This window comes from Kogia breviceps, chromosome 14, assembly GCF_026419965.1.
Source record: "Kogia breviceps isolate mKogBre1 chromosome 14, mKogBre1 haplotype 1, whole genome shotgun sequence".
NCBI lineage: Eukaryota > Metazoa > Chordata > Mammalia > Artiodactyla > Physeteridae > Kogia > Kogia breviceps.
In genome coordinates, this window is record NC_081323.1 from 54880906 (window position 1) to 54907403 (window position 26498).

The window sequence follows — 26498 nt, forward strand, 5'->3', positions numbered from 1 at the left end:
ATGTACCTAATTTACTTTACCACTCTCTTGATAAATATTTTGGTTGTTTTTCTTTTATGCTTTTTGCCTCTTATTAAAGCCATATGGTCATAGACATCCTTACGCAGCAAGTGAGAGCTTCTTAGAATTTCCATGAAGAAGATATACCAATTTATTAATCATTATTTGCATCAATGTTTAAGAGGCCAAAGAGCCGTAGAAAGGCTTGTAATGAAAAACAGCAGCCCCCGCCACATAGCTCCCTACTCACAGCCCACTTATCGCTGGTTTAAGTGTGCTTCCTATCATTTCTGTCCATCTTTCTAAATAATATCTTTGTACTTTATGATTTGCTTTATCACTTGTAGTCATTATCTATTGCCTTTCTGTTAAAAGAGGTGAGAATTCAGCTCTCTCATACCCCACTTTCTCTCCGGGTCCTGCCAGGGTGGAGTATAGTAATTACTGGTTCAATCAGTGCATCTATGTTATGCCTGTAAATATCACTCAGTGCTGAGATGAGTGAGCTGCCTCGTGAACTGCGATTGTGCTTTCTTTCTTTCTTTTAAATTTATTTTAATATTTATTTATTTATTTTTGGCTCTGTTGGGTCTTCGGTGCTGCGCATGGGCTTTCTCTAGTTGTGGCGAGCGGGGGCTACTCTTTGTCGTGGTGCATGGGGTTCTCACTGCGGTGGCTTCTCTTATTGCAGAGTACTGGCTCTAGGCTCGTGGGCTTCAGTAGTTGTGGTGCACGGGCTTAGTTGCTCTGCGGCATGTGGGATCTTCCCAGACCAGGGATTGAACCCGTGTCCCCTGCACTGGCAGGCAGATTCTTAACCACTGCGCCACCAGGGAAGTCCCGTGTGCTTCGTTTTTGGTGTGGCTGTTTTTCTGAAGTTTTTCTCATCTGTCTGTCAGCTTCTTAATTCAATTTTTAAAGTGGTGAAACCTATCATAGAATCTATCATTTTCAGTATTTTGGGGGAGCCCTCTGAAGCCTGCTCACTCCCCTTGGGTCTGAGGAATCTTGGGATTTCTCCCCATTATCCATTTCAATTGCACCTTCTCCCTGGGCACTCCTGTGCCCCACTTACCTGATTTTCTTTCTTCCCCACAGTACTTATTACCTTCCAACATCCCATAAGATGTGCTTATTTATTATGGTTGCTGCCCCCCCGCCCCCCCCCCCGGTGGTATCAGAGTGCCACGAGCGCAGAGATTTTTGTGTTTTGTTCACCAATGAATTGCCAATGTCTACGACAGTGCTTGGCACGGAGGGGAGGTGCAATACATGCTTGTTGAATGGACAGTTCCTGGGACTTCCCTTTATTGCCCACCTGTGTGCTTACCCCCTCATTTGGTGGAGCTCATGCTTCAGTAACTTTCTGAGAAAGGGTGCTTGTGAGATACACACACACACACACATTTTTTGGTCATGTCACGTGGCTTGTGGGATCTTAGTTCCCTGACCAGAGATCGAACCTACGTCCCCTGCATTGGAAGTGCAGTCTTAACCACTGGACGTCCAGGGAAGTCCCAAGATATATATTTTTAGACTCTATAGCTATATATATATTTACATTCACATTTAACGTTGTGTCTGGCAAATTTCTTCAGTTGTAAGATGGTAATAAACATTGAGTATCTCAAGGTTGTGGCGAGAAGATAAAGTGGTTTGCATTCTTTGAGGATAAGGTATTATTACTTTGTGAGGATTGAAAGAAATAGAAAATAAGAGTTGTTGGGAGGCAGTTGAGCCCAGTGGCCGATGCCCCAGCAGGGCGTTGGTGTTGGTCGGGGCTGGTTTTGAGTCCTGTGCTCTGCAACCTCGTAACTCTGTGACCAAGAGTAACAAAGTCACTGAAGCCTTGGTCTCCTCATGTAAAGAATGGAAATGGCCGTAGTACCTATTGTTTGAGGCAAAATCCAATACACTGCTCTTAATATGCAGTAGTGGTTATTGACGTAGTATAATATTGGATGTGGCTTGGTATGGGAGCCAGAGCAGTGTCTACCTTGGACTTGTCTTTGTGTCCCCTGAGGGTGAGAGTGTCTCACTCTCAGAGTGGAGTAGGCAATAGCAATTTGCAGCAAAACTCCTGAGGGGGATACTGGCATTTTGACCCAGCAATTACGTCTACTAAGAATTTATCCTAAGGGAAGAAGTAAGCGTGTGCCTGGATTGACGTGCAGGGCCTTGTTCATGAGGTAGAAGTCTGGGAACCACTTCAGTGTCAGGAGGGAGCTTGATCAATACATGGATCTATAGACTCTAGGATTCCTCCAGTGGGGTCCTTTGTAGCCCTTACGACTGAGGAAGGCAGCAATCAGATATCAGGAGAGCTAGACAGGGTACACGATGATACACTGGTAAGTGAAAAAAGTGAGTATCAAAACAGCGGCAGCCTGGGCCTTCCCTGGTGGCACAGTGGTTAAGAATCTGCCTGCCAAGGCAGGGGACATGGGTTCGATCCCTGGTCCGGGGCAGAGATCCCACATGCCACGGAGCAACTAGGCCTGTGTGCCACAACTACTGAGCCTGTGTGCCACAACTACTGAAGCCTGAGTGCCTAGAGCCCACGCTCCACAACAAGAGAAGCCACCGCAATGAGAAGCCCGCGCACCGCTACGAAGAGTAGCCCCTGCTTGCTGCAACTAGAGAAAGCCCGTGGGCAGCAACAAAGACCCAACGCAGCCAAAAATAAATAAATGAATAAATTTTTTTAAAAAGTGGGAGCCTTCTGAGGGATATGGGTTACATTTGCCTTTTTATTGGTTATTTATTTATTATTAATTAATTAATTTTTGGCTGCATTAGGTCTTTGTTGCTGGGCACGGGCTTTCTCTAGTTGGGGTGAGCGGGGTCTACTCTTCGTTGCAGTGTGTGGGCTTCTCATTACCGTTGGTTTCTCTTTGTTGTGGAGCACGGGCTCTAGGCATGTGGGCTTCAGTAGTTGTGGCACGCGGGCTCAGTAGCTATGGCTCGCGGGCTCTAGAGCGCAGGCTCAGTAGTTGTGGTGCACAGGCTTACTTGCTCTGCGACATGTGGAATCTTCCCAGACAAGGGATCAAACCTGTGTCCCCTGCATTGGCAGGCGGATTCTTTTTTGCTTTTTTCCAACAAAAGGTTTCATATTTATTTCTGAGTTACACAGTGAACAGTGGTGAGGAAATATCAAAAAAAGAGGAGAGAGCCATTCCATTTCTCCCATCAAACACAGGCAGCTGTTCCAGACACTAGTGATGTTCTGATACAGTAAGATGCAATTGACCTTGATAGCATACATGTGTGCCACTTCATATGTGAGGCTCCTTATAGACCCAGCTTGGTTCTTCTCCAATGTCTTCTCTTGGAGTTGTACCTGATTTTATTACCAGTTTTCATTTGAATCCATTGGGGAATGGGATGATTCTGCTTTTGTTTCTTGGCCAGGAATCGCTTGATCCTGAAAGTCTTGTGAGAAGACATGGCGAGGAGCAAATTCAACATACATAGGATGGGGGATGAGAAAAGAGCGGCAGGCGGATTCTTAACCACTGTGCCACCAGGGAAGCCCTAGACATGAAAATTCCTTAATAAGAGTAAGCACCAAGTGAATGTTCGCAGCCATCAGTGCTATGCAACAATTAATTCTGGCCAGTGGGATGAGGGATTCATTTATCTTACTGTTTACTTCTCTCTATTGTCTAAATCATTATTTTAAAAATGAACATGTTGGGCTTCCCTGGTGGCGCAGTGGTTGAGAATCCGCCTGCCGATGCAGGAGACACGGGTTCGTGCCCTGGTCCGGGAAGATCCCACATGCCGCGGAGCAACTAAGCCCGTGAGCCATGGCCGCTGAGCCTGTGCGTCCGGAGCCTGTGCTCCGCAACGGGAGAGGCCACAACAGTGAGAGGCCCACATACCGCAAAAAAAAAAAAAAAAAAAAAAAAAAATGAACATGTATTTCTTTCGGAAATATAAAAAAAGTTATTTTTAAAATATGCAAACCTTCAGGTAACAAGGCGATTCTAATTTTGTTTGAAACAACATCATCTTAGAACAAAGTGAATGAATGTACTTAATGCCACTGAACTCCAAAATGGTTAGTTAAGGTGGTAAATTTTATGTGTATTTTACCACATATATATATATTTTTTTTTTGCAGTACTGGGGCCTATCAATGTTGTGGCTTCTCCCGTTGCGGAGCACAGACTCCGGACGCGTAGGCCCAGCGGCCATGACTCACAGGCCCAGCCGCTCCGCGGCATGTGGGATCTTCCCGGCCCGGGGCACGAACCCACAGCCCCTGCATCGGCAGGTGGACTCGCAACCTCTGCGCCACCAGGGAAGCCCTACCACAATTTTAAAAAGCAACAATATCACCGTCATCAACAACAATAACAACTACCAAAAAATTCAACATCCTCATCGTCAACAACAACAGCTCCAAAAAAAATTTATAAGCAGACTAGAAAGTTCTGAAGGTGTCCCTGGGACTATTAGCAGTGATGAGATGGGATTGTTTTCTGCCTTATAGCTATGGCTTTAGACCCTAGATTTCCTTCTGCGAACACTTCTTAGTTTTGCAACTAGTGAAGTTGCTCCTCTCGATGTTTACTCAGAGCCCTGCTCCGGAGTTAAGCTGCACGGTTGGAGCCCAGCCCCACTCCCGCCTCGGGGCCGACCCCAGCGAGCCTCAGTTTTCCTGTCTGTCAGCCGGGATGACAGCTCGCCCGGTCCGGCGCCTGGCCCCGCCCCGCGGCCCTGGGATTGGCTCGCGTGGGGTTCCCCCCCAACCCCCAACGCCCGAGGCGGGGCCGAGCCTCTCCCGCCTGCCGGGCCCCAACCCGGAAATGCAGCTCGGAGGCGCCGGCGGGGCTGGCCGGGGCAGCGGCAGAGCGACGGCGAGTGTGACCAATGGGCGCCGGCAGTGGCGGCGGCGCGCCGGAAGTCCCGCCTGGCGTCGCGCGGGGGCGGGGCAGCTCTGGGGGCGGCAGGCCGCGGGGCGGGCGCAGGATGCGGGCGGCCATTGCTGGGGCTCTGCTGCGGGGAGGAGGACGCTGAGGAGGCGCCGAGCCGCGCAGCGCTGCGGGGGAGTCGCCCGTGCAGACGCGGGGCCCATGGCCAGGACCACCAGCCAGCTGGTGAGTGCGCGGCAGCCGCCTGGGCGCGCCGGCCCGTCACCCCGCCAAGCGCGGCGGACGCCGGGGCCCGGCGAGGCGGCCCGCGGTCCCGGGGGCCGGGCGGCGCCTTACCTGCGGCGAGCGGCCGGGCCTGGGACCGTGGGCGCCGTGGAGACGCCGCTTGGCTGCTGTAGGAAGCCTTGGCCCGGGTGAGGCGGGCGCCGGCCCGGCGGGGGCGCTGACAGGCGCGCGGAGGGCGGGGGAGGCCGGGGAGGTGTCACCGGCCCGTCGCGGTGGAAGTGCTTGGAAAGTTTGTTTTCGGCGCGGCGCGGCCTGAGTCAGGCCTCCGGGGTTACCTTTCGTTCTGTCTGCAGAGGAACCGCCCCGGGCCTTCACCTGGGACGGGGTCCCTGTGCCTCCGCTCGCAGCGAAAGCGGGACGTGCGAGTTCTTGCTCGAAGCACCTGATGCTCGGGCCCCTCCGAATTCTCGGTTGGGGTGGAGTCTGATACACTCGGATATGCTCCTTTCCCGGCCCGGTGGGGCGGCGTTTCGGTGCTTTTCATGCCTTGGGGCTCCGCTTCAGCACCGGCATTGGTGTGATGGGAAGCCTCCTCGAGGCCGGGCTTGAAACCACCACGGCGGGCAAGTGAGCGTGACCGGGCGGAGAGATTTTAGGGGGAAGGAAAGAGATAAAGCACTTGTTGGGTTAAATGTTTTGTTGTACGTATCGTTAGTGTTTCTGTGTTTCCTTTTTGTTGCTAAAAGTATCCCTAGTGTTTTTATGTCTGCCCTCGGTTAAGTTCGGGAGTCTTGGGAAGATGGTTTAAGGATTTATACCTTGTATGCGAATGTGAAGAATGGAAGAATGTCGAGACGGCTTGTGAAGTCTGGTTCAAAAGTCAAATCCCTTAAATGAGGGAAGACCCAAGAAATTTACATTACCCCTTATTTTCCACGGTAGCGGCTGTTAATCTTTCTGAGGGGTCATGGGCCCTTTTGAGAGTGTGACGCAAGATCTGAGTCCCCTCCTGAGAAAACCGCACGGCTTTACTGAATTTTTAGTTACTTCAGGAGGCTCTTGATCCTTCTGGAGCTGGTCCGTGGACTTGAGGTTGAGAACTCTGGTTTGTAGAGATGGGTGATACGCTGAAGTCTGAGAGGAGGAGGACCTGTTCAGTTGAGAAAAATGGTGAAAGGCCAAGGGATGTCTTTGACTCTTTGCGACATGTGTGGCTGTACCGCAGGGTGCCTGGGCTAACGCGCAAAAACACGAATTAGACTGCTTGGCGGACCTCGGTGGCGGCTGGGGGCTGACAGTGATCATGGAAGTTTGTAAGACGAACTTTCACACAGTGATGCTGTTGCAGTACAAGGTGTGCGCTCTTATGGCGTCCAGGGGAAGAGGAAAAGAGCATATCGTGTCATAGTCTTGGTAGTTCCATGTGATGGACACTTGACATCTGGAGTTTCTTTGCAGAAGGCAGCTTTTTAGTACAAAAAGACTGGAATCCCGTGAGAAGAAATGAATTACAGAATAAAGGATGGACCTCCCCATCAGGAAGTGAGAGGAACTAGGTTTTTGTGTTTTCATCAGCTACATTTGTCCACATGTATGTGAGAATATGCTGTATTTCCCATCAATAATGGCAAAGATGCCCCCAGTAGTGGATTTTTCATCTGGGGACAGATTGATTTGCACTATTCAAGTGAGTTTGCACCTGGATTTTTAAGGTGGCACTTTAGGAGAGGCCCCGTCCCGATTACTTTCCCGCTTCTTTACTTGTGTACAGTCAGCGGGGGAGCAGTATGAGTTGGGAAGTCTGGAAATGGCCCAGCCCAGTTTGGTACTGCGGTGAGCCAGAGGCTGTCAGAACCATTTATTGAGCATTTACTTCTTTTTTTTTTTTTTCCGGTATGCGGGCCTCTCACTGCTGTGGCCTCTCCCGTTGCGGAGCACAGACTCCGGACGCGTAGGCTCAGCAGCCATGGCTCACGGGCCAAGCCGCTCCACGGCATGTGGGATCTTCCCAGACCAGGGCACGAACCCGTGTCCCCTGCATCGGCAGGCGGATTCTCAACCACTGCGCAACCAGGGAACCCCGAGCACTTACTTCAAGGCAGGCACTTTGCAAGATAGCTCACACCATGTTGCTTGACTTGTGTCAAAAGTGTTGTGAGATAGGTGTCGCTCCCATTTTACAGGTGCAGAAACTTCCGTTTCCACAGTGCAGAGAGGTTAAGTACCTGCCTAATACATACAGTGCAGTTTGAACCCACGTCTGAGCGATGGCAGAGGCCTGGGTGCCACCCTGCCCCTCCTGGGAGGGGTGCCCTGAGGGAGGGTCGCAGCCCTCTGTCTGGGGAAGTCCTCAATGCCACTGCCCAGGATGTCTTCCTGGGGGTTGTGCGTGTCCTCGGACTGCTGTGTGGGAGGCAGGAGGGACATCTTCTCGTGGAAGGACAGCACACTTAGCTATTTCTTTGGGCAGATGGCTGAACTCTGTGACCCCTGGAGCCTGTTTCAGCCTCACACTGTCAGAAAGCAGCTGTTTGGAAAGAGGCTCTGGTCCCTCCTTATTTGAGGGCCGATATTCTGAATGGGTGAGGTTTGGAATCCTTGCTTTTTAAAAAGTTGTGCAACGATTTTGTTAAAGGTAAAACTGTTGATTAGGGAGAGTGGTTCCTTGCACACTCTAGGGTGGCTTTTGCAAGGGTGGCTGCATCTGTGTGGGAAGCCAGTGGGGAAGGCAGAGAACATGGAAAGAAGTGGGTTTTGATTTTCACACACCCTTTTTGGGAGCTTCTCATGTGGCCTCATGCAGTGTGATGTATTTGTGACGTCCCTACAGCACTTACTGAGCCGAGTCCAGAGGTGGCAAGGTGAGGTCCCTATACTAATAAAAGGTGGAAGTGTAGGTTTTTCTACTCTTCTAACATGCGTTTTATAGAAAGGATCACAGCAGCAGCTTGTGGCGATATGGGACCTGAAAAGAGGCCTCGGGCATCTCTTCAAAGCAGGACTTGGCCTCTAGGCTGCCTTTTTTTTTTTTTAAGATATGTAAGGTACATTTACATAATGATAAGTGTAATGAAGAACATACTACAGGATAATGGGTTACAATGACGGGGGTGGGGGGTCGGGTGGACTGGCTATGGCACTTGAGACTTGAGTCAGTATACACAGTCTAGGCTGCCTTTAGCACAGGTTTTGGGAGGAGGAAAAGGCAGCTCCTGGATAGGTTCCCCTCTTCAATCTGTGCCCTTGTCTGCTGAGCCACCTAACGCGGGGTTTGGGTGCACGTAGGGCAAGTGTGTAATGAACTGGGAAGTGCTGCAGAAATGAGAGAGTGAACAAAGTTGGTCCCTTCTGAGTTGATGGTGTGAGGAGAGCCTCCACTGGCCCTACACTTTGTCCCTTCCTGAGGAGTATCGTCTGTGGAAACAGACTTTGATGGAATCCCACGTGATACTTCACTTCTGTGACTATGGAGCAAGGAGCCACTGCTGAGGAACACTTGATGCAGAAATGACTCCCTCAGCAGGTGTGAGGGTTGGGACCAACGTGTGTGTGCTCTGCGCCTGCCCTTGTGATGACAGCTGGCCATAGGGGTGCGGAGCACAGTTGTTTTCAAGGCAGTTTCAAAGGGCAGATCACCGGGGAGGAAGTGCTGGTGTGGAAACTGTAAGTTTTGAACATGTGTTGTTAAGGCCTTTTCAGTAGTGCATTCTTCCGTAACTGGATTGCGTTCTTGTTCACTGTGGTACCAAACCCTTAAAAAAAAATAACTTGAATATTGAGAACCAGTCGTGTATCCAGTCTCATGAAACAACAGGCAGAGTGCATTTTTCTCAAGAGCAGTGGGGAACATGTTCTGATGATGATGTCTTGGAGGAGAAAGGCCTGTTGGGTTAATGGTGGTTCTTGGGGGGGGGGAATCTGTTTTCTGTGCTCGACGCTGGTTGCATTTATATAGTGGCATGAAGTCTACTTCCATCCTCTTGGTCTAGAAAATTTTCTTAATTTAAAATGGAATTTTATTATTTTTTATTTGGCCACACCGCATGGCATCTGGGATCTTAGTTCCCCGACCAGGGATTGAACCCGCGCCCCCTGCAGTGGAAGTGCAGAGTCTTAACCACTGGACCGCCAGGGAAGTCCCTAAAATGGATTTTTTTTTTTTTTCGGTACACGGGCCTCCCACCGCTGCAGCCTCTCCCATTGCAGAGCACAGGCTCCAGACACGCAGGCCCAGCGGCCACAGCTCACGGGCCCAGCCGCTCTGTGGTACGCAGGATCCTCCTGGACTGGGGCACCAACCCGTGTCCCCTGCATCAGCAGGTGGACTCTCAACCACTGCGCCACCAGGGAAGCCCTAAAATGGAATTTTTATCCCAAGAAATTCCAAGTTGTTTTGAATGTGTTAAGAGAGAGAGTTCATTATAAAGCGTTTACATTTGTGGGCTTCAAATCCCTTATCAGAGCAACTGATTCAGGTTTCTGTTTAAATAGTTGGATTACACATAGGCTCACAGAAGTGAGAACTGACAGCGCTGCAAACTCTGTGTGTGAAAAAGAGGGACAAATCTGACCTTAGCAGCTCATGAATGGGTGCATGGCCCGTAGAAGAACAAACAAGTGTGGTTTCCAACTGGAGTGTAGTCAAGGGGCCTGATGAAGGTGGGCACATAGTGCCTGGTGACCTCCTCTATCCTACAGATAGGATTGTGTGCTCTCTGTACCAGCCACTTTTCGCCTTCGAAATATTTAAAGATGTGGTTTGAAGGGATGTCTGGAGGTCCCTGTCTTCCGCCTGCTTGTGGAGCTGGTGGCAGGTCTGCCCACACTGGAGAGGGCTGATGAGAGGCTGTGTGTGTGTCTCTCTCGGCAGTATTTCAGTCAGAATTCAAACGGGTAAAAACTTATTTAACAATGAATTCATTGTTAAAGTCTCATTCTTCAACCTGTTTTTCTTTTTTGGAATTAATTTTATTGCAGCAGGAGTTGTATCTCAAAGTGACAGCCTAATATTGGATGCTGTCAAAGAAGGTTGATAAGATTTGATGGGAGGCTTGAAGCCGCATTGAAGTTCTCCTTAGTGCTTTGACCTGCAGTGGAAACCTGTGGGAAAAGGGGCTTGGAGTTAACTTTTCTATCTTCCCTCCCTGTTTCTGGAAGATTTGGGAAGACAGGGGCTGCAGTGGACCTGGGAACTCTGCCCCTTCCAGGGGGAGAAGGTTTACCTTGCAGACCTTGCTCTTGCACTGGGTCTGAAGTGCAGTCGGTTCTTGTGCTCGACGGTGGCGTGGCTGTGGACACCCTCCTGCAGTGAAGGAAGTAGTTATGTCTGGAGGGGGATAGCCGCACTGCGTGCTCATCACACGCTGTCTCCTGTGGGGCTGAAAACATTGACATGCTCGCTTTCTTCCTAGTTTTCCCTTTCTTGGCGAGGAAGTGAGCTGCTGGTGGGGGTCCCCAAATTCCAATGCTCCCGTGACTTCTGCTTTTCTTGGCTTGTCACTTAGCTCCTCCTCCGCGAGCGTCCCACAGTTGCACGTGCCATGTGGCCTCTCTTCCCAGCTTATAAAGCCCAGGACAGTGTCCAGGATGTTCTCGGCTGCCAGGTTCTCCTCTTTAGGCCCTTCCTCTTTGCCTGAAGAAATTCCCCTCAGTGGAAACACACCGGCCTCCCCACCCCCTGGCTGTGAAGCCTTTTCTGGCCAATCAGCTTCTTTGTGTCCCACCTACTGCCCTTTGGTCTGCATCAGCTTTTGTTATATATTCAATGTTCTGTTTCTCTAAAACAGGTTCTGTACCTTGTTGTGTATATACCTCTCTAAACTTGGAGTCTAGATGGTTTCTGTTACTCTTTTTCACTCTTTCTCCTCGTGGTTCTCATACCCGGCATATTTGTGACAAGCCTGTCTTACCATTTTTGCTATTTATTAATGAAGACATCTCTGAATCCTGCATGTGTATTCTGACTCCCTGTGTTCAGAGCTGTATATGTTTGAGGGATGGAGGGTCTCATCATAAACTGTTGCTTAATATGAAAGCATTCCAAACTAGGAAGAAGTCAAATGGTAAAAAACGTCCCACGTACCATTTCTTCATTGTCTAAGGAAATATAATTCAAAAAGGGGATGGCTCTTTTTTCTCTCTATATATTATTACCACCTACCCTTTTACCACTTTTCAACCCTTGAAAGGTTGTATTTGAAAGCCATTGGTTTCTTTTTATACTACAGTCCTTCCTGGGAAGTTTTGGTGATCAAATGTCAGGTTAAATCTGGATTAGTAAGTGTTAGTGTCAAGCATACAGTATTCTGGGCTGAGGCTCTCCATGTTGGCACTGCTGCCCTGCTGTGCCAACAGGCAGGGGTGAGCCCTGCCATGGACCACTGTCCTCATGTGGTCAGACCCTGAGTATCTAACCTGTAGAAGAGCCGGTGTCAGCTTTGTGTACCCTGCAGGTGGGCCCTGAGGATCAGGATGACCCTAGCAGATTCTCTGACCAGAAGCCAAGCTGCTTTCCCCTCATGACGGAAGCAGCCACCCTGCTCTGCGGTCCCTTTGGCACACCTCTCTTTGCTGCCTTGGGTAAGGTCAGAGAGAGCTTTAACCAGCTCTTGGCTTTGTTCTAATTTCTAAGAGCGTCCTGTCTTAAGAGGAGCACATGCTCTGTGGGTGTGTGCAGTGCCACAGCTGTGCCCCTGCCTGTGAGGGACTCCACCTTCCTGAGATGGTTGTGTGGCTGGTGGTCCTGGGGGATCCCAACACTCAGTGTCTGAGCAGCCCACCTTGTCTTGGGTTTTCCTGCCATGCACCTGTGCACGGATGTGGGGTGAACGAGTGTGAGTGAGAGAGCCATCAACCTAGGAGGAGGGCGGGAGTGGATGGGAACTTCAGACCTAAGTGTGTGCCAGCACTGGCCGTGAGCAGTGTATCTCCTATGGGAAGTGGTGGGAACAGCCCAGTCTTTGGGAAAATTGCCCGAATACTGGCTCTGCTCAGGCATGTTCTTAGGAAAGTCTGATCCGTAGCAGCTAGGCCCTGGGGAAGCAGGTAAGTTAGCAAACCAGGAAGCTTGATAACTGCTCATTTCCGGGGTCCTGTCATTATTAACCGGCTTCCGCCCTAGAGGGTGAGCCCTTAGCCATTGTGCATTTTTCTCTCAGAGTGGCCTGTGACTTAGCCTGGACTGAAGACTGAGAGAATAAACTGTTTCCTCAGTGCTGTCTCAGAAGCTCAGCCCATACTACTCTCTTTTTCCATTGTTAACTCATTTTTTTCTTCCTGCAGTTTGGCATTTTTCTTTCATGGGTTTTTTTCGTTGGTCAAAATTATAGTCTGCTGATTGTATATACATAGCTGTTATCAGATATACAGTTTTAAAATTGTGTATCTAAATACAGATTTTATTTGCGAACACATTTATTTTCATTCCTAGAAAAATAAAACTCATACAAACTAAGTGCTCTTTTTTTTTTTTTAAATCTTAGAAAACTCTTTTACCCAGAAGCTCTGGCACTGAGCTTTGTGTTTTTTTGGGGGGGCGGGGGTGGGTGAGGATGGTCAGGTGGTGAGTTAGGAGTAGAGGCATCAACAGAACAGGGCTCCATGCTCATGCCCCGAAGGAATCCTTGGGTGAAAAGGACCTGATGTGCAGCTTAGTGGGTGGGGGGCAGCCTACGTGAGTGCTCTCACCCCTCTGTGACCCCCTTAACCATGGCTCCGCTTCAGGGGCTGAGGGGAAATAATGGTCAGCAGTGCGGCCAGAAGGGAGGGCAGTGCCCTGCTAGGAGGGGATGGCCGGCCTTTGTAGGTCTGTTGCAGTGAGGAACACAGAAGAACCTGACCCCAGGGTGCACCAAGCAAGGGGGCTTTCCTGGCAGGGGCAGCCCGGAGGGCAGGGGAGCAGGGAAGTGGCTGAGTGTGGAGGAAGTGCAAGGAGGCAGCGCCGTTTTGTGTGCTGGGAAGACCAGGTGGCTGTGCTTGCCTAGTGCTTTCTTGGGGAGACCTGCTGTGCTTCCAAACATGGATGTCTTTTTACAGTGCATGATGAAGGTAGTGGTATTTGGAAATTTATACTGAATTTATTCAGTGTCAGGTTTTTTCCCTTCCTTTTGAGTGTATTATTTTCCTTCAGTAGCCCTATATTTTTCAAATTAGTATTCAGTATGGACTCAGAGTCAAGTTGTTTTTTGTTGTTGTTGTTTTGTTTTGTTTTTGGGCACGCTGCACTGCTTTCCTGAGCAGGGATCGAACCCGTGCCCCCGTGCAGTGGAAATGCAGAGTCCTAACCACTGGACCACCAGGGAATTCCCCTGAGTCAAGTTTTTAATAACACAGGATGTTTTCAGATCCTTTAAGTTTGCTTGAAGCTATCAAAATAGCCTCCAAACAAACGTTTTGTTTTTTTTTTTTTTTGCGGTACGCAGGCCACTCACTGTTGTGGCCTCTCCCGTTGAGGAGCATGGGCTCTGGACGCGCAGACTCAGCGGCCATGGCTTACGGGCCCAACCGCTCTGTCCGCGGCATGTGGGCTCTTCCCGGACCGGGGCACAAACCCGTGTCCCCTGCATTGGCAGGCGGACTCTCAACCACTGCGCCACCAGGGAAGCCCCAAACTTATTTTTAAAATAAACTTGAGGGACTTCCCTGGTGGTTCAGTGGGTAAGACTCCACGCTCCCAGTGCAGCATCCTGCACAGCCACATGCTGTGGCTAAACATGCTGCAATGAAGATTGTGCGTGCCGCAACTACGACCTGGAGCAGCCAAAATAAATAAATAAAGATTTAAAAAATAAAATAAACTTGATTTTTGGAATAACTTTAGATACATAGAAAGGTTGCAAACAAACACAGAATTCCCATGATATCCATCATCCCACTTCCCCTAATGTTAACATCTGTACAACCCTGCCACATCTGTCAAAACTAAGACTTCAACATTGGTGCCACACTATTGACTGTACTGCAAACCTATTGGGGTTTCCTCAGTTTTCCCCCAATGTCCTCTTCTGTTGCAGGGTACCACATTGCATTTGGTTGTCGTGTCTCCTTGGTCTCCTCTGCTCTATGACAGTTTCTCAGTCCTTCCTTGTTTGTCATGAACTTGATGCTTTTGAAGAGTACTGGTCAGGTATTTCATAGCCTGTCCCTCAGTTTGGGTTTGTCTGATGTCTTGTTGATGAAACGGGGGTTATGGACTCAGGAAGAATCCCAAGGAAGTTGGGTGCCCCTAGTGCATATATCAGGAGTGCCTGATGTTCACGTGACTTATCACTGGAAAGATGAAACAAGATTAGTTCTGATTGTCTGGAATTAGGCCTATGGCCCTGCTCTGCTCTCTGATACTTGCTGTTTGTGTGTCATAGGATGACCACAGTATTTTTATTTGGGGAGGGACCTTCATGCTTACCCGGGTGGATCCTTCTAGTTTCCAGATGAAGACACTTGGAACTTGGAGGGCTTCTGACTTATGTACCAGGTCAGAGCTGGCATGGGGTCCAAGTGCCTGCCTGCTCTGGCCACTTTCTGCAGGCATGGACGCTCCCAGGACACTGTGCAGGGACAGAGATGTCCCCAGGTGCCAAGTGAACCTGAACCCACTGATAGAAACGCTTTCTAATCGGGAAAGGCCCGTGTCCCTCCGGAGAATTTGGAGGCTGCTATTTGTGATCTAATTAGCATTTGCCGTGATCTGCTCAGGTCCTGTGTGCTCAGTCTCTGTACTTTCTTTGCAGGTAGGAGGATAGATCTGTATCACCTGGTCCTTGTGAAAGTAGGTGGTTAGCTTTGGTATGTTCACTAGCTTTTTTTCTTTCAAGTAAAGCTGTGGTGTTGTTTACTGTCTAAAGATCTTGAGTCACAAGCCTGACTTGTGGGCTGTTACTTTGAGACTTTTAGATTGAAAGAAGCACAGAGTTTGGAGTTTCTTCTAGCCCAGAACTCTGAAGATAGGCATATTCAGGAAAGTCATGAGTTTGGTTTGTTTTCCCACCCATCTATGGATTTGCCCCTCCAACGTCGTTTCCATATGACCACAGCAAAAACAAGACAGTTATGAAGGTAAGAATTGGTGGGAAGAAAGACCTGGGTGCTGATATAAGGGCAAAGCACTATGAAGAAAATGATGGAGAGGGCTCCTGGCAGCAATGGAGAGGCCTGAAGGCATTGAAGTCCCTCCCTAGGACTCTAGGAGTCCCGAGGCTGTTTACGTGTTTGGGGTTGGCTAGGAGAAGGTGAAATAGAGACTGGACTGGCCTGGCCTGGCCTGCTCTTCTTTCCTTCCTCCTCCTCTCTTTGTTTCTGGTAACTGAACTCTTAAGTTGCTGATTGGTGGAGGTGTGGATGAATGTCATGCTAGACAAAATAGATCTTTCTCTGCACACTGATGATGTTGTGAAGCTCTTCTATGGGAGTTAGTGGTTAACAGTGGGACAAAGTCTCTCTCTGTCTCACGTGGCCATTATTGTTCCCAATTAGTTATTCAGAATTTGCAGATAAAGGCCCAATAAAGGAAAGCATCTGTTGAAGGAGCCTTTCAGGTGTCAGGATAGGCATTCTTAGTTAGAAATAAGCTAGGTCTCTCTCCTTCCGTTGCAAAACCATGTAAGTTTACACTGCTGGAAGGGTGTTCCTGCCAGGTGATGTTGGTATATATGGCCAGTGGCATTCTGGGGGCTGATTTGTTTTTCTCCTATTTCAGAGAGAGAGGAGCTTCAGAGGATTAAAAAACAAAAGTCTGACCACATTAATCTGGCTTTTTTTTTTTTAAACAGGATAATCTGTTAGGGTGATGAGAACAGTTATCCATATCACTGTGGTTGTATGTTTATGTGTAGGAAACACCAATGGAGGGTAAACAAAAACTAGGGCAGCTGTGGGCCGGCAAAGACAGATTACAGTGCAGTCCCCACTGAAGTTGAAGGACACAGGAGGAGGAGAGGGCATGGCTAGTGGGGCAGTGTCAGCAAGGGGAATGTAACGGGGCTGCCGAGGATCCCCAGCGCAGAAGAGGGGAAGGGAGGGCTGGGATACTAGAGAATGGTTCTCATTTCATTGGAAGTACCTATGTGCTCTAGATTTTATTTTAGCCCTTGACCTTTCAGCCTTGGAGGCTGAGGGAGGTTTCCTTTAAGGAGCTGGGGTTGGAAGCTGGAGAGTGGGAGAGAGGAGCCCCAGGGTTCAGCTCCTCTGGGTAGAAGGGGAAACAGCTCAGTACCTGCTGGCCTCACCACATCACTTAATTTATTTCAAGATAAATTCAAGATAAATTGCTTTGGATCAAGTTAGGTATCACTCAGATTCACAAGTAGATTGCAGGGGAAAAACGTTTGCTGAATGAGTTTAATGCCCAAGGAAAGATTCATATTTAAGTGGTATATAATTAATGTGACTTGAGCTTAGAAACTCAGTTTTTCTTAGTTGTCGAGTTTAATACGTTAAATTATTTTAGTAAAACAGAGGGCGAGAGCTTGTTAATATTACTGTTTTCTGACTAATAATAGATTTTACTGAAAAGCTTTTTCACTACAGCTTTTAATGCATATTCTTTCTAGATTTCATCCAAGTTATTTGGCTGTGAAACAGAATCTTAAGTATATGGATTGGACTGTCTTTGAAGTACTGCTGTTTTCTGATACTGCTCTAGGATGACAGGCTTTAAAAGCAGAAATAGGATTTCCACACTGGGCCCCCAGTGGTAGTTAGTGATTTCTTCCTCACACATAGGATCTGTATCTAAAAGATATTAATTTATTCATCTACTCATTAGCAAATACTTTTTATACATAGCACGTCTTTTCTGGATGAATGAACTGATGGACCTGGAAGGAAGTGCAGAAGGTCTCTGGGCCCCACGTGATATCACCAGTGTCTATTGAGGACTTAGTGGCCCCTGTGGTCGGTGCATCATTGATAAGGTCCCTCAGAGGCCCTCACTGTGCTGCATCTGCTGACCCTCCTAGGTCATATTTCATCCCTTGCAGCTATCAAGGTTAATAGTTACTGGGAACCAACTGGAAGATCTATCTTTTTTTCACCCAGGGGTCATCGTTTCCTTTCTGTATTTAAAAAAAAGTCAAATTGGGACCCTGACGGTATATCTGAGACAGTTTTGTCTCTTGCTGTTTTTCACTGAGTGTTTTGCATGAGCCACTTCCAGTGGCTGTGTGGTACTCCCCTCTGTGGGTCAACCATGAGTAGCCATTTTCCTGTTGGGGACGTTTACACTGGCTGTTTCCATCTGTTTGGAGTAATTCCTTAATGAATGTTTTCATAATATAAATCTTAGTATGAATTCGACTGTTTTAACTAGATTCAGTGTAGCAGAAATTGGCAGGTCAGAAGGACTTGAGCCTAAGATGTGATATGGGAGTGGTTACTGAATGCTTCCCAGGAAGGTCCTGCCAATTTGGGGCCCTACTTTCTTGTTCCCTGGGTCACATGGAGTATCAGCATCAGACATACCCTCTACAAGCTGGGAAGTGTTGAGAGCGAGTTTGAATCTGGCTTCACTGTTGAGCTTTTGACTTTGGACAGGGACCTGATCTGTGCCTCAGTGCCTCCATCTGTAAAAAGGGATGCCAGTGGTCCTTACCCCCAAGAGTTGTTTTGAGGACTGTGATAATATGTGTGAAATGCTCAGAAGTGTGCGTGACAACAGTAAGTGCTTAACAAAAGTTATTTTTAGAAGTAGAGAAAAATGGCAGTTCATAAAGTTCCTTTTAAGCAATATTATTTACAGTTGTATAGATAAGGGGTGTATATTGAGAATTTAAAACAAACTTGCATGTGCCACCACCCTGTTTTTTTTTTTTTCCCACTGTTGTGGCCTCTCCGGACACGCAGGCTCAGCGGCCATGGCTCATGGGCCCAGCCGCTCCGCGGCATGTGGGATCTTCCCGGACTGGGGCACGAACCCGTGTCCCCTGCATCGGCAGGCGGACTCTCAACCACTGCGCCACCAGGGAAGCCCTACCACCACCCTGTTTTAAACGTAGGATTTTACTAGGCTCTTAGAAGCCCTCTGAGTAGTTCTGCTGATTGTAATCTCCTCCCTTCCAACCCAGAAGTCACCTGCATCCTGATGTTCATGTTAATCAAGTTAATGGCATGTAAAGTATACCTTTATGCAGTTCCAAAGTATCCGAAGGAAGTTAGAAGAGCAAAGAAATCCTGTATTTCAGTGTTTCATAGTATGTTTGTGGTATGCACAAAGTTAATGTTGAAGGTACAGGTTTATTAGCAAAATTCAGACTTTGTTTACTGAGTCTTGGGGTCTGTTAAGCCTGAGGACTAGACTTTAGGCGGCTGGCAGCTGTGACCTTGTGTTCTTCCACCTGCCTCTCGCTGGGTGAGAGGCTCCAAGGGGCTGCAGAAGAGAGTTGGAGGACAGATTAAGTGGTCACCCTCGGGGATCACCCACTAGACACTTCTCCCTCCCCTGGTGCACTTTCTCCACACTGCTCCATGGAACAATAGAAAGTCTTACTCGGGTCTTCATTTAAATCCAGTCAGCCATCCACCTGGATCTCCTAAGTGTAGTTCCATGCTGGTTAGGATGAGCTGCATTTTGCTATGTGTCGAGCTGCACAAGGGCATTGGTGACCATTTGTGTCATGTGGGCCAGCTCCTGTGGTCTGCCTGTGGTTGAAGGCTAACGTGGGTGGAGCATGTGGAGTGGTCTGTGTTACAAGCGCCCATGCCCTGCAATCCCCTCCCACCACTTTAGGCAGTAGCCATGCCTGGTCTGCCCTGTGAACACAAGAAAGATGTAATTTACAAAGTGACTTTGAGCTCCTGTCTGTTGTGGGCACCCAGCAGCCCTCACGGGGTGAGTCAGTGTTATACACCTCACTTCACAGAATAGTAAATTATGGCTCAGAGAGAGTGTGGCTTACCCATGGTTACCCATGATTTCAGCTAAGTCACCTTGGGTCCTCGATTTTGCTCCTTCACTCTAGTTCTTCATGGTAGAGGTCTGGGGTTTGGGGAAGGTGGCAGTGGTTGCTGTCCCTGCCTCTGCCAGGTTTTCTGTGCTGGGTCTAGCTTTGTGGACTTTCTTGAGGTGAGAGGAGGTTCTTACCAGAATGTTCTTTGCCAGTGAGTACGGCTGAAGTACTCACTGTGTACAGTGTCCCTTTGGGGATGAGCTGGTCGGATTTTGTGGCAGTCTACCACCCCCCTTTATGCAGGGGCCTAGAGGGAGGTGTTCCTCTGTGTGATGTGTTGGTTGAGAGCCTTTCAGAGCACACTCCGCCCAGGCAGCACTTAAAGGCAGCTTAGCCTTTTGAGTTTGGGATCCTTTCTCTTGCTGGCTGGAGTCTTAAGCTGTGTGACAGCATCTTGACCATAGAAGGCCCTGATTTTGATCTTGATTCCTCTCCCAGTGTGTTAGGGAGCTCAGCCTTCCTGTATCATTTTGTCTGCCTCACAGTTAGAATTGGGTCTCCTAATTCAGTACATAGTTAATTCAGTTTACTCACAGATAAATATAGTATGTGGAAGGGGGATGGGCTTCATTTTGGTCTTGAAGAGCTTATTTTATGATCTGATGACCCTTGGTTGGGAAAACCTGTGTGTGTGTGTGTGTGTGTGTGTGTGTGTGTGTGTGTGTGTCTTCTGTGTTATTTAATCATAAAACTGCTTATAGGGGCTTCCCTGGTGGCACAGTGGTTAAAAATCCACCTGCCAATGCAGGGGACATGGGTTCAAGCCTTGGTCTAGGAAGATCCCACATGCTGCAGAGCAGCTAAGCCCATGCTCCATAGCTACTGAGCCTGTGTTCTAGAGCCCTCGAGCCACAACTGCTGAGCCTGCATGCCACAACTACTGAAGCCAGCGTGCCTAGAGCCTGTGCTCTGCAACAGAAGAAGCCACCACAATGAGAAGCCCACGCACCGTAACGAAGAGTAGCCCCCGCTCGCGGCAACTAGAGAAAGCCCGCGCGGAGCAACCAAGACTTAACATAGCCAAAAATAAATAAATAAAATAAATTTATTTAAAAACAAACAAACCAAAAAAACTGTTTATAGCGTGCTCCCTCGGAGTCAGCTTGAGTGCTTTGTGTAGATTAACTCATTAAATCCTCACAGCAAGCCTGGAAGGTCTGGTTCTCCTTATCCCTGACTCTTAGGTGAAGTCTGAGCCACAGAGAGGTGACATAGTGTGTTCAAGTTCAGATGGCTGGTCAGGAGCAGAGCTGGGGTCCCAACCTGGCAGAGTGCGAGTTCTCACAGTTTGGTGGTAACTTCTGTACTTGTACCTGTAACTTGTTTGTCGGAGGCAGCAACTATTCATATGCAAAAGGTTTGGACAGTTTAGTAACTAATGATTAAGCATTTGCAGCTATTTATTCTTGTGACGTCAGATTCTTCCTCAGCAGGTTTGTAGGTAGAAATTTTAAACTCTTAAGAGCCAAGACATGTTTAAAGCATCTAGTTGCAATTGCTCAAATACGGGGTGTGTAGGCCCCCAGGTTTGAATCCTTGGCTCTGGTGTGGAATGACAGGCTCCCTCCTCAGGAAGAAAGACTTCCTCATTGCACCAACCCTGAGTCTCGCTTCAAACTCCCAAGATTGTTCTTCATATGAAATCCTTGCTTAATTTTCACTTTATCCTTCCTAAAGAGATAAAGACATAAAGAAAGATCCAGAGGGATCTGAGGAACATCAGTCAACCCTTTTCCTTTGTTTTTTCTCACCGCTGTGGCCTCTCCTGTTGCGGAGCACAGGCTCCGGATGCACAGGCTCAGCGGCCATGGCTCACGGGCCCAGCCGCTCCGCGCATGAACCCCTGTCCCCTGCATCAGGCAGGCGGACTCTCAACCACTGCGCCACCAGGGAAGCCCAACCCTTTTCCTTTGAAGTCAACTCCTCTGCTTCCTGGTGCTGATTCAGGGGCTGTTTGCTGTTTTCTTTTCTCCTTCTAGTCCCTAGGGCTCAAGTAAGATTGGGCTCCTAGTAGGTGCTAAGTGAATATCTGTTAGTAGAATGAACAGATAAATCACTTTTCTTTGTTGTTGTTGTTGTTTGTTTGTTTGTTTGTTTGTGGTACGTGGGCCTCTCACTGTTGTGGCCTCTCCCTTCACGGAGCACAGGCTCCAGACGTGCAGGCCCAGTGGCCATGGCTCACGGGCCCAGCTGCTCCGCGGCATGCAGGATCCTCCCGGACCAGGGCACGAACCCGTGTCCCATGCGTTGGCAGGTGGACGCTCAACCACTGTGCCACCAGGGAAGCCCGATACTGGATATTTTGATGTTCATATTTTCCTAAGCTCTCTTAGTGGTTGAGCAATGTATTGCATAGTTAAATTGAACCTTGATGTGTTTTCGGTGGATACGAAAATGTAATTTCATCGCAAATTAATTTTCCCTTGAGAGTTTCTACCCCTAAGAGGAGACTGCTGAACTCAACACTCAAGAAGTCAAAGAAGTTGAAAATCCTAAGTTTTTATGTACACATTGGTGTGAAACCAGTTGAAGTCTACAGAAAATGCCCAGTTTACGGACAGTAGTTTTACAAGTTCATTTGGAAGTCAGTTGTTTAAGACTTGGGCTTGTCTTCTTGGCAGAGGTGCTCTTGCGGAAGGGTGTTGTGGTCCTGCTCTGGGGAGTCTGTGAGCACACAGGCCCCTCCTGCTTACTCAGTCATGTGACACGGTGACAGGTATAGGATGAGGTGCATGTTGAGTGCAGTTGGGTGTGTGTGACCCACTTTTCCGGAGACATCCTAGGTGCTGGATGTTCGTGGCGCTGGTTTTCCTGGCCAAGTGCAGTTGAGAACAGCCGTCCTTCCTTGTTCGCAGTAGAGCTGAGCCACAGACATGGCTCCCACTTCATGCAGTTTTGGAAGCTTGTTCTGACAGCCACACAGGAAGCAGGAGAGAGGACTACAGAAGGTGTCCTGTCCTGTGGGGGGATTTAAAGGATGCTGGTACTGGGAAGTGGGGGAGAAAGGGTAGGGGTTGGGGCCTGGCCTGGTCAGTGCGAGGCCTTGGCCACAGGGAGCCACTGGTGTGAAGCTGTTGGTGAGGCAGGCTGCAGCTCTCAGCCTTCTCTTGGGTGTGAGGTGCTTGCATTTGGGGTGCACCTGTGTGTGTAGGAAAGGCCAGCAGTCATGACTTGCGGTGACACAGTGCCTACAGTACCAGATAGAGAGCCGTGTTCTTGAGAACTTGTGACCAGCTCCATTTTATTAGGGAGGGCGAGGATGGGGGAAAGGGTATTGTTGCTTTAAGTTTTTCCAGAGACTTAAATTTCAGAAGCTGTTGAGTAACCAGATGTATTTATTTACCATAATTTTGGGTCACCAAGTGGGTGGTAAGCAGATTGGGCTGTGCTGGGAGGGAGTGACTCTCCCAAGGCCCTGGGTTGCTTGGGCACACAGGGCTGCACTGCCTCCACAGGGCCCTGGGCTGGAGGGCTGGAAGGAGCTCCATGGGAGCCTGACCCCCGCCTCTGCCCCTGGGCCACTGTATAGTGAGTGTCCTCCAGATCATGGCAGACCGTCTCTGAGTGCTGTTTATGCAGCTTAATTACCACCTCAAATGTGAAAAAAATCAGCCTTTTAGAATAATAGCTGTAGTACAAATAAACATTTGGGCTTTTCACACTTGAAGAGAGCTTTTTTCTTAGGTTTTTCATTTTATAATTGATGCTTTTAAAGTGCTTTAAAAGGTAATATTTCGACCATCATTTTAACTGCAGAAGTGAAACTGTTCATTAAAACATACCCATGCCAGCGGCTTATGACTGCAGGAAGAGAAAGCATGGGCACTGAGTTGTCACTATGAACATGTCTCCGTCAGTGAGGGGCCAGGAGAGCTGGTCCTGTGCTGAGGTACTTGGCTGGCGTGCTATGGCCGAGGAAGGAAGGAAGGAAATTGTGGAATTCCACGAAGGAGAAAGGCTGCCCATGACAAGTCCCTGTGTCATCATACCCGTAAAGCTGGAGCAGAGCAGATGCTGCTGTGGCGCTTCCAGAGCGGCAGTGGTCTGGTGTCCAGCATCTTCCAGCCCAGGTCTGATGAGGGACAGTACAGCCAGGGTTAGGCTGGCATCAGACTCTGGTTCAGGAGGCACCAAGACTCTTATGGGAAGTTCCATTGCTCAGGCTTCCACCCTTGTGGTTTGAGGTGCCCAGAAGTGATCCCAGGAGGAGTGTTTCAGGGACCCTGAGCTCCTGCCTGGCATCCAGAGGTTCTATCTGGAGGTGGCCCGTCCAGAGGGCCAAGCTGGACTGTTGTGAGTCTAGAGCTGCTCCTGCCTCTGGGCCTTCTCATTGCCCAGTCCTCTCCTGGGAAGGCTTTCTCCACCTCCTGGGGTCTTTGTTCAGATGTCACCTTCCTAGTAAGGGCTTCTCTGATTATTGAAGTTTGTACCACTCCCATCTTCCTTCCCTGCTGTATTTTTCTCACAATTATTTATCACCATTTGACACACTGTGGATTTTACCTGGCTTTTGTTTTTTGGGGGGAGTCTGTCTGCTCCCACTAGAATGTGGGCTTCTTGAGGGCATGGGCTCAGTTTGGTTTTTTGCTGTATCTTCAGTGCCTAGAACAGTGCATGGCACATAGGTGCTCAGTGAATATTTGTTGATGAAGTGGATAAAAGTGTGGTCTTGAGGGTACTGCATTTACCTGAAATCACTGAAGCTGCTGTGAAGTGCTGGTGGTGGCCCTGCCGTTTCTCATAAAGCATGTGGTGGAAAAGCAGGTATGTGTGTATGTCTGTCTGTATTACATCATCTGTTATTGCCATTTCAAAAATCCGGAGTTCATTCTACACTTCACGTTGATGTTGATTTCAGAATGACTGGTTTTTCCTTCTGACTTATAAAGGCTGCTGAATCTGAATTTTGAATCTGAAACATTAGGGGAAAGTGAAATTTTGAAACGCGTGATTACCTATTATTATATTTCATATTCTGTATGTGAGTATTCCCCTTCCTGCCACTGCAGCACATCTAAGCTGCTGTCACCCTCCCCTGGACCTGCTGCAGCCCTCTGACTGCTCCCCACCCGCCCCCCAGCACCCTCTCCCAGCTCCTCCCCAACCCATGCTCCGGCCTCACAGCACTCATCCACTTCTGCCATGGCTGCTCTCACAGCTTTAATCTGCTAGTTCTGTAAATGATATTGGGTCTGTCACTCTGTTGGGATGTAGCTTCCTAGGGGTAGGGACCACGTCTGCCTTACAGCCAAGTCCCTGGACCTTCACTAGCACAGCAGCCATGTTTGTTGAGTAACTGGGTTAAAAATGTAGTTAATTTACCTTTTTTGAGAAACACTGATGAGCAAAATGAGTGCATATATTTTTATGACATAACAGAAAAGCATGGCTTTGGAGAATAGGGTGTACTTTACAGAAGTCACTTCACATCTAGTCACTCCAGAGCTGTCTGCGCTAGTGAGGTAAAGGTCTTGGCGCTCCCCTTGACCCTCCTGGGACTGTGCGCACTGTGCTGCGGGATCCGCTATAAGCTGTGGCAAACAGCAAAATGTGCCTGCTGCGTGTGGGGGGATGAAGGGGTGGAGAGGTTCCTGGGGGCAGTGGCGGAGTCCTGGGCATTTGAGGTGGAGGAGGATGGTGGTTGTGCTCTGGGGGTGAGGCCAGCAGGTGTATGTGTGTAGACATACAACATCCTCTCCCTGCCCCCTCTCAGCCTGGCCCCAGGGTCACGTTTCCACCTGCCGGCGTCTCCAGAGCACACACTCTCTTTCTCTCCTCTGGCTGTAGTCAAGCCTTTTACTTCAGTGCCCACCAAACTGAAGTGGGCATGGTTTAGCTCAGGCTCCAGAACATTCTGCACCTGTCCAGAGCATGCTGACAGTTTCAGCCAACTGCCAATGACAAAGAAAGACGGCTTACTAGTTTATGTTAATTTATACTAAGGTGGCTTGTATCCCTTAAAGAGAGGCTTATCAGCTGCCTTCAGACCTCTCATTGAAGTTGTGCTTTTGGGCTGGATGAACTTGCCAGACATCTTGTAAAAGTAAGAGTTGGCATCAGGTGCATTAATGTTTACAGGTGGGAAAATCCTGTGCTCCAACCTTTACCATGTGACAGGTTCTGGGAAGTATACAGGTGGCCTGGGCATTTTCCATGGCGCTTATGGACGGGTGTCAGGGAGGACGTGAACAGGTTTTATCCAGCACGATGTTCTACCTCCTACCTTGTCATTGCCCAGCCAGATGCTGCTCGGTGTCATAGGTCTGGATGCAGGTCCAGCTCTGTTGAGACAGCATGTTGATTTTCAGCGCACCTCGTGGTTGATTTCTGCATGTCCACCAGAAATGGGCAGAGCTGTGAGCTGAGGGCTGCTGCCTGGTTGGTACCTGTGTGTGGGGTCGGCCCAGCTCAGGTCAGGAGCAAACCTGTATTTTCTAAGGGACAGTGCTCTCCTTTGAGGACCTGTTCTGGAGACCTTTTTTTTTTTTTTTTTTTTAAATAACCATAGAAACTACTTTGATGAAAAGGAAAGAAAGCTCTCAGAAACATGTACTTGTCAACCAGTGTTTCATTAGACTTACCTTTCACTGTCTTTGGAGACCACTCTCCGTGGACTGGACGCGTGTTCAGTTATCATTATGGAAGTTGGAGCTGAAGACCGCTTTCCTCGGTAAGTATTCCTGAAGCCAGCATAAGCATTCTTCACTGTGCTGGGCCTTCCCAGGGTGTTTGACATCAGGGTCATCTGTCCCTGGAGTAGCCAGTTTGATGGTGGTTGTCACACGAGGTCTTGCTTTCTGTGGCTGTGGATGCTTGCTGCCTGCAGGCCCTGCCTCCTCATCCTTGCTGCTCTTGGCTGTCACTTCCAGCACCTCCTCTCCCAGAGTTGAGCTTCTGCCCACCGTGAAGAAGCAGTGGGTTGTCCCTCACCTGTGCCAGAAACCTTCATGTGACACATACGTTGGCGCCTTTGCTAGAATTGTCGTTGGGTCCAGAAGCATGTCTGTGTAAAATTTTTCCAGGTCCATGAGTCAACTCGTCACGTTTTGCTATTTAGAAACTTCATGTTTGAGATTTTATTCAGTAGTTCACTTGTCAGTTTTGAATTAAAAGCAACATTTGCCACTGTTCTGTGCATCTCCGGTTGTCTCCTTGAGCCTCACTTGGCAGGAGGCTGGGTGCACAGGTGAACTTAGATAAACAGGTAAACAGGCCCACACTTGGTAGGACAGGTGCGGTGGGGGTGGGGCACGACAGAGACAGGCGGTGCTCTCTCCTCCCCTATCCCGTTGGGCAGCGGTGGCCCCCATTGGGCCTGAGACCAGGCCAGTTGGAAGCAGTGCTGTAGTGCCTGGGACGGTGCTGTGTTAAGTGCTGTCTTTTTCTGCTTCCCCTCTCTCGTGTGTGTCCCTTCGGGTCACACAGTCCTGCTGCTCCTCAGTCCCAGGCC

General features: G+C 48.9%; 2 protein-coding genes across 8 annotated transcripts in view; one reads left to right on the forward strand and one right to left on the reverse strand.

Annotated features, from left to right (window-relative positions):
* Positions 1–3273: 3273 nt before the first annotated feature.
* LOC131740824 (large ribosomal subunit protein eL39) lies at positions 3274–3545 on the reverse strand. The gene is given in 2 exon segments (XM_067012320.1): positions 3274–3470; positions 3473–3545. Coding segments are annotated over 2 exon segments (249 nt in total). The 3' UTR covers positions 3274–3294.
* Positions 3546–4946: 1401 nt separating this feature from the next.
* The window catches only part of PDPK1 (3-phosphoinositide dependent protein kinase 1), a 73524-nt gene continuing 51972 nt past the window's right edge, over positions 4947–26498 (forward strand). For 3 of the 7 annotated variants that reach the window (XM_067014237.1, XM_067014238.1, XM_067014240.1), the window contains exon 1: positions 4951–5108. In XM_067014237.1, coding sequence (XP_066870338.1) covers positions 5085–5108 — 24 coding nt within the window. In that variant the 5' untranslated portion in view covers positions 4951–5084. Of the gene's footprint in view, positions 5109–25612; positions 25719–26498 lie in introns of those variants that run through there. The other 4 variants (XM_067014241.1, XM_059039132.2, XM_067014242.1 and 1 more) reach the window with 3 other exon arrangements.